Below are 10,549 nucleotides of genomic sequence, written 5' to 3'. Positions count from 1 at the left end.
GAGCCCTCGTGGCATCTGGCATGTGTCCCACCCCCGGGGCAACGCGGCCCGACTCCCCGAGGCACCCACGGTGCTTTCTTGCTCGCTCCCCAGACCTCCAGGCCCGCGGACACACAGAGACGGGCCCAGCCAGCCCGGGGCGGCCTCACCGCCCCCCTGCCCAGGGGCGGCCGCGGGGCGCTGGCTCCCGGGGGCGCTCAGGGTTAGGCTTTTGGCTGCAGAGCGTGATTCAGAGAGAAATCAAGCTGTAGGTGCATCTCAGGAACCGGAGATGCAGGGAACCGGGCTCCCAGACCCCCCGGGACCAGCGCCACCTCTACCCCACCCCACGGGTCCCCGGGTGCTGGTCGTCCCTGACGGCGCTCCGTTTCCCACACGCAAGCCTTTGGCTGGCAATCTTTCCAGACGCGGCCTTGCTCTGGACTAGTCCCCTAAACCCCACCCTCTCTGGATCCCCCACCCTCCCTGCTCAAGACCACACTGGACTGGGCCACCCTGGACCCCCAGCCCGGACAGGCTCTCGCCCAGCGGCCACCCCGACTCCTGCCCTCAGCACTCACTCTGATCTCCCCCACACACCGCCCAAAGCAAGCTCTTAGCCAGAGCAGCTCAGGATGACTTCCTGGGTGCTCTGGAAGTGGGTCTCCCCCCAACTGGACAGGGTTCCGGGCCTGCCTGGCTCGCCTTGGGCCCATGGGACCAGGACGAGACACGCGGGCACACCCGAGGCCGGGCCCCTGCTCTCAGCCTAGGGGCACGGCCCAGAGCACAGAGCACAGGGTGGGGGGCCTGGGCCGGTCTCCACAAGCAGCACTTTTATTTGAGCTGAGCTGTCAGCCGCCCGTCACAGGCCGAACCAGCCAGGGACGCCCCCGAGCCGGGGGTCGCAGCTCTGCCTCCGCCGCTGGTCTTCCAGGACCTGGTCCTGCAGGTCCTCAGTCACAGAACTGCCTTCAGCCCTCTTTTTCTCAGGAAACAGATCTGGGAACGTGAAGGTCTGTCCGTGCGCCTGGGGAGAAAAGACACGGGCTCAGCCTGCAGCGCGGGCGGGACAGGCCAGGAGCCCCGTGGGAAGGTCCGTGGCCAGATGGAACCCGCCCGCCCGTCGCCTGCAGGACAGACGCAGGCTGGGCCCCAGCCCTCCGCGGTGGAAACCATTGCTGCGACAAGGCCCCTCATCGAGGCCAGCTCTTCAGGCAGCGTGTCCCCATCCGGGGGAGCCCAGCAGAGCACCCACTCCCGGCAGGAGTCGCCCGGCCATACTGTGGGCAGGGGCGAGGAAACAAGGCACAGATAGTGTCTGCTGCCTCCCTGGAACGTCTTCCACCCAAAATACCTACAGGCCTTTACCCACATTAAAGACGAACCCTCCTCCCGGCTCAGAGCTTGGCAAATAAAACGCATGTAACGTACAAAGAAACGTCATGCGAGCACTCTATAAATCAAGGCCGGCTTCGCAAATTAACTGGTTTTACGTCTTTCACTAGAAGTTCAGAACACGTGAGTGCCGGCCAAGTCCCAGCCCGGACCCCCAGCACGTGGCCGGGGTACCAGCCTGGCCCGTCAGTGGGCTGGAGGGAGGAGGGGACCCCAAACAACGTGAGGTGCGGGGCCACCTCCACGCGCTACACATCGCAAAGCAGCTCCAAGGATGGGGGGGCGGGGGGGCGACCCGGGCCAACACTCCCAGGGCTGCGCCGTCCACCTCCAGACGGGCAGAGAAGGACCGGATCTGGAAAATTTTAATAAGTAAAATCAGTGAAGTGCGCTTGGTTCTTGGAGACCCTTGTTTTGTAAAGAAATCTGGATTCGGGCAGGCGGCCAAGCGTGATCTGAAACAGCCCACATCCTCGGCCCTGAGAACGGGAGGTTCACATGGCGCGGAGTGCAGCCCCGAGTGATGAAAGGCAGCAACCGAGTGCTCGGTAGCCAGCCTGCAGGAGGATTCGCTTACACACTGCAAAACTTTCTTTCTTCTTCTTTAAAATACCAAAGGGCAATAGTTTACATGCAGGGCTGATTGCCCAGAATGGGGGATTTATGTTTAATATACCGAGGTGATTCTGCTAGTTTTCTGAGGTGGGGGAAACCCAAAATGACATTTTAAGATATAAATACAAAGATGGCAATCCGCAATAGCTTGGGAAAAAACAGAGGGCGCCGCCGGGAGAAATTCCTCGTTTCTCACCGAGACAAGCGTGGGGTGTGGGGGCCGACTGCGGCTCCCGGGGGTTCCCTTCCTGGAGAAATTCACCTTGTACTTTCAGAAATAAAACCCTCCATCCTTCCAAAGCTGATCAGCGGAAAAGAGCAGGAGGGGAGGAAAGTGTCGCAGTGAAAAGCGAAGACGCCGGCCTGGGATGGTGAGGGGCAGGCGGGGTCGGGGGAGCAGGCGCTCCGTCACCAGCAGGCGTCAGCGTCAGCCTGGGGGCCGAGGCTCCTCGCTGTGGGGTGACCCAGGTTCGCTAGCTCCCCGACTCTGGGCCAAAGAGACGGTTATCAGCTCGTGGGAGGAAACCCGGGACCCCCACTACGGGGGACCGGCTTTGCCGAAGCAGCCAACTCTGAACAAATCCGGAAATTTCACTTGTCTTTCTGATGGACCTCTGTGCGCTCTGCGATCAGCTCGGTGATGAGAAGCCCAGAAACGAGGCCCCAAGGGACACACGGGGAGGACGTCTCCGTAGACGGAGGACAGAGAGGGGACCCCTTCAGGGGGCGAGTGTCCAACCCCCCGGCCGGTTTCCAGGCACAGATCTGCCGGAGCCGGGCGGGGTGGAGGTGGGGGGGATCCGTTACAAATTTAATTTTGCAACGGAGGGAAGCGTGCCCGGCGGGGACGCCCTGTGCTCCCACTTGTGCTGCCCTGATTTCACAGGGGAAGAAAGGAGGCCGGGTGGCAGCTGCAGATACCAGATCCCAGGCCGCGCAGCTCAGCTTCCAGAGCGAGGTGGGGCCCGGGAAACGCAAGGGCTCGGATGACTCAAAAGCCACTTGTAACTATAGCTCTCGCTGAAGGGCCTCGTGGCGAATGCCGACATATGGGGTGTCGACCGGCGTGCCGTGACAAAGACAGATGGCCCGACTGAACACAGAGGACACAGGCGCCTTTATGAGGCCAACGGCCACTCTCCCTGCCTGGACTGGCTGATTTTATGCACAGCAAATATTAGGCCAAATAATTACGGGGGCCCCTGTTTAGAGCAACTGTGACCGTTTTTTCAGCAAAGCTGCCATGCTAACGTGGTCTTTCAACAAACTACCTCCTAAGGCCCGAAACAGGCCCTGGGGCCAGAGGGTGTTTTCATAATAGCGCTACTGCCATCTAGCGGCCCCGGGGCCCGCGGGCTCCCCGCTCCGACCCAGGCTGTTTACGAGGAAACTAAAGAAACTGGAAGACCCCCACCCCCTCCCCCGCCGCCCAGGGTTTCAAACGCAGGGCAGTTAACAGACTCTGTGGGCAGGTCCAAGGTCACCTGCCCCGGCAGAGGAATCCTGCCTGCAGCCCACGGGGCCTTGGTGCTGGGTGGCCAAGGCTGTCCATTCTGAGTCAAGAGCATATCTGGGAAAGTACGTCTTGGGGCAGCTCAGGCTGGAAAGGAAGAGCCCGGAAAGGGGCTTGTAAAACGCGTCTTCCTCCAGCCAGCTCTGGGTTTCGGTCAGCAAAGGCTCAGATGGGGTGCTGAACCCTCTTTCCGGAGCCCCTCGCTAGGCAGGGGACACAGTGAAGAGAACCTGGGGGAGTGTGCCACACCCCGCAGTCCAGTCCAGAGGAGAGGGGGTCAGCCAGGACCCCAGCACACCCCAAGTGGTCTGGCTTGACACTGAGGCCCCAGCAGGAACCTCCACCCCCATGGCATTAACTACTTCCTTGCTTTGATGCTTGCCAGCCCTGGTTTCTGTCTGAACCCACCCTCAAGCCCAGCGCGCCCACACCCGCCCACTGCACGCCCAGGGCTGGCCCCCGAGAAGTTCCCCGACACCCATCCCCTCCCACCTCTGAGCTGTGCTTTGAACCCCAGCTCCTCCCGGGGCTCCATGTGGATTAGAACTGGGTGCCAGCCTGGGGCCCCACGATCACGCCCACCCCCCGCTCCAGGCCGCGGTCGGGGCGAGCGCTCACCAGCTGCACGTGCGCCACCTTGTAATCTGGTTTCTTTATCCTGACGTTCCTGTAATCCCTCCTCCTGTTGGAACCTGTCGGAAGCGGGGGAAGACAAAAACCTTCACTCCCAGCATGAAGCTTTCAGTCCCACTAATCCGGGAACCCACTCTAGAAACAGGCAAACACGCAGGCACCTTGGGCTACAGGCCGCGGGCGGCACGCCCTGGGCCACTAGGCCGGGCTCGCACAGGCAGGCGCCACCACCGCCAACCTCCGCTCGGCGAGAACCCAAACGTGCCTGAAATAACTCAAGCAACGCTTTCTGCCCTGTCAGCACAGAGGCTCTCGCTGTCTGGCCTCCCCTCGACGGAGGGCCGCCATATTTACAACTGGGCAACCGGGGGCTGGGGGGCAGGGGTCAACAGGAAGGAACGAGAAAGGCCCAGGGGAATAAAACAGTGCTTTGCTGACCGACCCAGGGGCAGGCGGGGGAGCGGGTGGGTGGGTTGAGTGTGGGGCCCTGCTCTGAGCAGCCGGCAGGGCCGGGCCACCCAAGTTCTAGCGCTGGGAGGCCACCTCCCCCCTGAGGTCCCCCCTCAGTTTCCTCACGTGCAAAGGACCACGTGGCAGAGTGGCCGCGAGGGGGGACCAGGCCAGCGACGCGGGCAGGAGCCCACACCAGAGGGGGCAGCCCCCGCCCTGGGCACCCACCGTGCTGCACCCTTGTCCGCACAGCAGCCACGGGCACATTGTAAATGCGCTCGAGGTAATTCCTGAGGTCCACTCTGGTCATCCTGGGGCAAAGGAGAAAGAAAGGAAGTCTGAACAGGGCCGAGGTACAAGGCAGCCCGCCCGACGGGCTGAGCTGCCGACCGCAGGCCCCGGGTGGGAGCGGGCTCGGGGGAGGCCAGGGCTGAGGCCGGGCCCCGCTGACTCCGGAGATGCAGCCCCTGGTCCCCACCCAGCACACTTGCATCCGGACGCAGCAGTGAGGGGGTGACGGGGGACCAGCCCCCAGGACCCAGTTCTCTTCTCCCTCCCACTGGCCACACTCCCTGGGGGCCCAGCTTCAAGGGGAGGGACGGGACGGTCTGCGAGTGCCCCCTGGCTGCCAGGAGCTGCCCGCAGCGCCCGGCCGCCCGCTCTGCAGCTGCTGCCCCGCCCGCAGCACCCTCCCAGCAGGCGCTTCCCAGAAATGACGGTCAAGGGGATGGTGGGCTAGGTCCCATTGCCTCTTCACCCTGCATGGGCCTCACACGGAAGCTCAAGCCAAGCCCGGAACCGCTCAGACTTCAGCATGGGACACGGGGAGGCTGTGTCCCTTCGGCAACTGGGGCTTCCGTGAAGGCCCCATTTGAGGACGAAGGCTTTGGAAGCCATGGTGAGCGGGTGCAGGAGTCACAGCCCAGCCTCCTGGAAAGCGCAGCTAGGACCAAGGCAAGAAGAGAAGTCAGGTCTCAGGCCAGGCTTCCCAGGGGGCGGCGGGGAGCACAACACCCCCGGGCCCTGCACACACCAGACCTCGGGCAGTGTGGAGCTGCCTGCATAATTTTCACGGCAGGAAGAACCTTGCTTGTGAGTGGGGTTCGGCGGCACCTCTAGGGCTGTGGGCCCCTCGGGGCACTCCCCAGCCTGAATTCCTCTGGGGTCGGGGAGGGGGGGGCTTACTCCATGGGGATCCGGAACTGCACGGTGTCCTCGGGCTGGGCCATGCCGGGCCGCACCAACTGGATGAAGAAGTTGGTGCGGAAGACCCGGAGCTGGGGGTTGCCCAGCTGGTACAGAGGGTACCTGCAAGGGGGAGAGGGGTCGTGTCAAACGCTCAGAACACGAGGCTCCCGGGACACCCCAGCAGGGTCCACAGGTCATCACGCCCATGGGGCCGGGGAGCCAAGGGGGCAGTCACCCACAGGCCACCCCCTTTGCTCACCCGGCGTGGGCAGCCAGTCCCCAGGCCCCGGGGCAGTGTGGCCTGTTGACCCCCAAGGTCAGCCTTTGGAAAGGACCGGTGAATGATTCATGAACAGAGGCCAGAGGACATGCCCACCCCACCCCGTAAACAGGCTCAGAGTCATGTGTTTGTTCAAAGTGCCGGTCCCAAAGGCACGCGGCCCCCGCATGGCTGTCACCCTCCAGGAGTGGGCCCCACACAGGGCACGCCCTCTAGCTCCCTTCAGCTCAGGTGAGGTGGGATCGGTCAGAACCAGCTTATTCTGCACTGGCCCCACCCCCGCGGCGGGGAAAGGGATGGGGCCACCTCCACACCCCCTGTGCTGGGAACACCAGCTCATCCTTGACAAGCGTGAAGATCAGAAGATAAGTGGCTGGGGAGAGATGGTGTGTGCAGATCACCAGCTACAAGCTGACCGCCTGCCTGCCCCACCCCCAAAACCCCCCAACTGAGCAGAGGCATCTAGAAGGTGCAGGAAGCTACCACCTGCGGCTCCCACCCAACTGCCCCTGCCAGCTGGACCCATGCCCCCGGTGGGGTCTGGTGGGCCAGAAGGGCCACACTGCCAACTGGGCCTCGGGGCTGGGGTGAGGAGGGGGCCCAAGGTACACAGGGGCTGCAAGGCGGGGCCAGGGGTCTACTGGGAGCCCAGGGGACGGGTCTTGGTGGAGGGTGGGAGCAGGGGCTGAGGATGCCATCTAGGGTCCCTGGTGACCAATCTGCAGCACAGCACGTGGCCCCTGATCTTGGGGAGCACCCAGCACCAGGGAAGGGGGCCCAGTGAAGCCAAATCTCATGCTGCCTCTGGGCCTCACAAATCTGGGGAGCGTCAGGGGGTCAGGAGCCGAGGTCCAGGGTGTGGCACTCTGAGGGGGCAGGGCTCAGACACCCTGGCACGGGCCGGGGCACCCGCATTAGAACGACTGCTGGGCTGAGCGCTAGGTAACGTCTCCCGGGGTCTCCTGGCGACCCAGTCCCACGTGGCAGCTGCCCCATTAGAACCCTGTGGCACAGCCTCCTCCGCTGTGCCGGCGAGGCGGGAGGGGCAGGTTCTGGAAGCGCAGGGCTGCTCGTCCAGGACCGAGCCTCGCTCTGCCCTCGTGGGGGTCCAGGCCGGCGGGCGGCCACCCAGGCTCACACCTTCCCCCTGGTGACCAGCGGCGAGCACTGCAAGGGGCGCAGTCTGGGTCCCCTGGGGAGCTGCGGGGGGTGGGGGAGCAGTCGGCCAGGGGGGCGGGGGGGACCGAAGCCCGAGGTCGGCGGAGCCCAGACCAGCCAACCTTCTCTCCCACCCGCCCGCGCCAAGCGTCAGGCCCGACCCCCAAGCGGCGGCCCGGGCCCCTCCGGCTCCGGAACGACCACCCCCGCCCCAAGCCCGCCCCGCCCCGCCCCCACGGGCGCCTCGAGGCCGCGCGTTCCGCGCGGGTCTCTGAGTCACGTCCCCGCGGCCCGGCCCGGCCCCCGCAGCAAAGTCCCGGGCGCGGCCACGCCCCCGACCCGCACCCCGAGACCCCCACTCACAGCACATTCCGCGCCATCGCCGGCTTCCGGGGCCGCGGGCGGAAGGAGGGGCACGCCCGGCCCGGACCCACGCCGCCGCAGCGCCTCCTGGCGCCCGGGAGGACGCGCGCAGCCCACGCACCTGGGGCGCACCTGGCGGCCCCCCCCACCAGCCCCACCGACCCGCTCACCTGAGCCTCACCTGACTCCCGAAGCTCCGCACACCCAGTATCCACTCCCCACCCCTCACGCCCCGCTCATGCCCGGCAGCACACCCCAGTCCCACATGTCCCCCCTCCACCCTGGGCCCAGCACACCAGTGGACCACCACGCATGGCCCCCACGCACCCGCCCGTGCCCAGGATAACTGCAGGTCATGCCGCCCAGAGCCTTCCACCCTTCCAGCTGCTGGCCAAGGTGGGAGGCTGGGGGAGTTGGGGAGGGGAGGGTGTGTCGGAGGGCCCTCTCTCCACCTGGCGGAGGTGGTCTCCTCCCTCCCTCCCTGGCCCCCATCCCAGTCCTTCTGGCCGGCCCAGCTGGGCCCTGCCCTGGGCCCCTCTCCCCGTCCCCTGAGACCCCCCCAACCAGGTGCCCCAGCCACGCCTCCTCCGTGAGGCTGCTGGCTGCTTCAGGCCTCTGCTGGGCACCCTACTTCCAGCCTCCCCACAGCACAGCCCTCACGGGGGACCCCTCCATAGGGCCAAACCCGGGGCCCACTGCCCCCCCCACCCCCGCAGACACACACACAGCAGGCAGACCTGTGGGGAGGCGAGGGCCGCAGCCCCCCTCCTGCCGGTGCCGGTCCCCAGGCCCTGCTCTTCCCCGGTCCCCTCTGCTCCCTGCTTCTAGCCTCCCCTAACCAGACTGTCTGGTTCCCCTGTGCACCCCACAGCACCCCACCCTAAGTGCTCTTCAGGGCAGGGAGGGCATTCCACAGCCTGCAGGGAGAGAAGGAACCCCAGGAAGCAGGGGAAGGTCTAGGCCTCCAGGGTGGGGATGGAACGGCAAGGAGGCATGAGCAGAAAGACCCTGAGGAGGGGCAGGCATCACGCTCCTGTGAGGCGCTGGGTGCTGGGCAGGGGGCTGGAGCGCCCTCCTTACTGGAGTGTTTGGTGGTGGAGACCTTAAGTGGATTCGTCTAGGATGAAGAAACTGACATTGGGGAGCGGGAGCTGGGGCGGGGTCAGCTGTGACTGGGGGGGACAACGGCCTGCTGGGGAGGACCAGGGGAGGGCAGAGAAATGTCCGGCCCTTGTGGGATGGAGGGGGTCCAGGCTCGTTTGCAGGGGGACACACCATGCTGGAGGGGGCCTGAGCTGCAGGGCCTGCTGTGCCAGGGCCCCGTGAGGCTGACAGGTGACCTTGGCAGGGCCCAAGGAGGTGGGGAGATGGCTGGAGCTGGAAAATGGGGGTCCCCGGACTTGGAGGCCAGGAGGCTTTCTTCTTCTTTCTGTAAAGCTTTAATGCAGCAGCCATATTCCAACCCAAAGGTCATGGTGCTGCTCAGAGGTGTGGCCGGGACCGGAGCTCAGAGCCGTGCGGGCCTGATGGGAGGGGCCCGCGTGAGGCGCAGCGCTGGATTTCAGTGGGCGTTGCTCTGATCAGTGGGACTGAGAGAGCTGAGGTCCTCGAGGAGGATGGGGCAGGGATGGGGTCTCAATGGTGCCGGCCCCCAACACTCAGCCCGTGCTTTTCTGATTACCTGCCAACTGGGTTCCTCCCCTCAAGGCCTGGGACCTGTGAGTGTAAGGTGGGTCTCAACCCCCCCAGCCTGGGGAGCCCACGTGTGGCCCTTCTCTCTTCCTCTTCCCCTGTGTCATCACCTCTCTCCCCTCACTGCTTTTCATGGCTTCACGCGGCTAAGTTTGTCAAGTAAAGGAGAGGAGGCCCAGTTAAATCTGAAGCTCAGATAAACAACATTTTTTGTTATTTGTTTTTTAATAGACTCTTTTAAGAATGATTTTCGGCGTACAGAAAAATTGCTGAGAAGGTACGAAGGATTCCCTATACTCTGTCTCTCCTGCCCCCCATTCTCCCGTATTATTAACACTTGCACTCATGTGATACAGTTGTTACAACTGATGGATCAATGCCTATACATTAATATTAGCTGAAGTCCTTAGTTCACATTAAGATTCACTCTTGGCATTGCACATTCTACAGGTTGTGACGGATGTGTAATGACCTGTGCCCACCATGACAGTATATCCTGCAGAGTGGCTGCACTGCCTGAAACCCATCTGTGCTCCTTCTCGCCCCTCCTCCTAGCCCCTGGCCACCATAGGTCATTTGACTGTCTCCACGGTTTTGCCTTTTCCAGAATGTCCTGTGGTTAGGATCATACGGTATGTGGCCTCTTCAGACTGGCTTCTTTCTCTTGGTCGTATGCACTTATGTTTTCCTCTGTGTCTTTTCATGGCTTGATAGCTCCTCTCTCTTTAGTGCTGAATAATATTCCACGGTCTGAGGCACCACAGAAGTGTATCCGCTCACCCACCGACGGGCATCTTGGTTGCTTCCACATTTTGGCAGTTATGAATCAGCTGCTATAAACCTCCAGGTGCAGGTTTTTACGTGGACGTAAGTTTTCAACTCCTTCGGGTAAGTACCAAGGAGCGTGATGCCTGGATCTTACGGTGAGAGCGTGTGTAGTTCTGTAAGAATCCACCAAGCTTGTCTTGAAGAGTGGCTGAGCCGTTTTGCATCCCCACCAGCAGCAATGCGGCTTCTGTTGCTCCACATTCTCGCCAGTGTTTGTTGGTGTCAGTGTTTTGGATGTGGGCCTAACAGGCATGTAGGGATATAATTCGTTTATTTTTATTTTTTTTAATTTTTATTATTTTTTATTTTTGCGGTACGCGGGCCTCTCACTGTTGTGGCCTCTCCTGTTGCGGAGCACAGGCTCCGGAAGCGCAGGCCCAGTGGCCATGGCTCACGGGCCCAGCCGCTCCGCGGCGTGTGGGATCTTCCCTGACCAGGGCACGAACCCGCGT

At 63.1% G+C, this 10,549-nt stretch overlaps 1 protein-coding gene across 2 annotated transcripts; it reads right to left on the bottom strand.

Moving 5' to 3' along the window:
* Nucleotides 1–793: 793 nt before the first annotated feature.
* Nucleotides 794–7,645, bottom strand: MRPL23 (mitochondrial ribosomal protein L23). 2 transcript variants are annotated; one of them, XM_004278072.3, is made up of 5 exons: nucleotides 7,578–7,645; nucleotides 5,774–5,896; nucleotides 4,817–4,899; nucleotides 4,124–4,197; nucleotides 794–1,009 (listed from the first exon to the last, which is right to left on the bottom strand). In XM_004278072.3, the coding sequence occupies exons 1-5, from the start codon at nucleotides 7,592–7,594 to the stop codon at nucleotides 845–847; spliced, it is 462 nt and encodes a 153-aa protein (XP_004278120.1). In that variant the 5' UTR covers nucleotides 7,595–7,645; the 3' UTR covers nucleotides 794–844. The 2 variants fall into 2 exon arrangements, with proteins under 2 accessions (XP_004278120.1, XP_033258446.1); XM_033402555.2 differs by lacking the exon at nucleotides 794–1,009 and adding an exon at nucleotides 1,016–1,732.
* Between the last annotated feature and the right edge of the window lie 2,904 nt (nucleotides 7,646–10,549).

Source organism: Orcinus orca, chromosome 8 (genome assembly GCF_937001465.1).
Source record: "Orcinus orca chromosome 8, mOrcOrc1.1, whole genome shotgun sequence".
NCBI classification, from domain to species: Eukaryota; Metazoa; Chordata; class Mammalia; order Artiodactyla; family Delphinidae; genus Orcinus; species Orcinus orca.
The sequence above is the reverse complement of the archived record's forward strand: the minus strand, read 5'-3'. Positions and strand labels throughout refer to the sequence as shown.

What these genes read in the sequence shown, in the direction of transcription:
- MRPL23 (XM_033402555.2), bottom strand. An exon ending in GCGGACAAGGGTGCAGCACG is followed by an intron (nt 4,198 to 4,816) that starts GTGGGTGCCCAG and finishes CGCTTCCGACAG; the next exon opens with GTTCCAACAGGAGGAGGGAT. An exon ending in AGGTGGCGCACGTGCAGCTG is followed by an intron (nt 1,733 to 4,123) that starts GTGAGCGCTCGC and finishes AAAATTTTCCAG; the next exon opens with ATCCGGTCCTTCTCTGCCCG.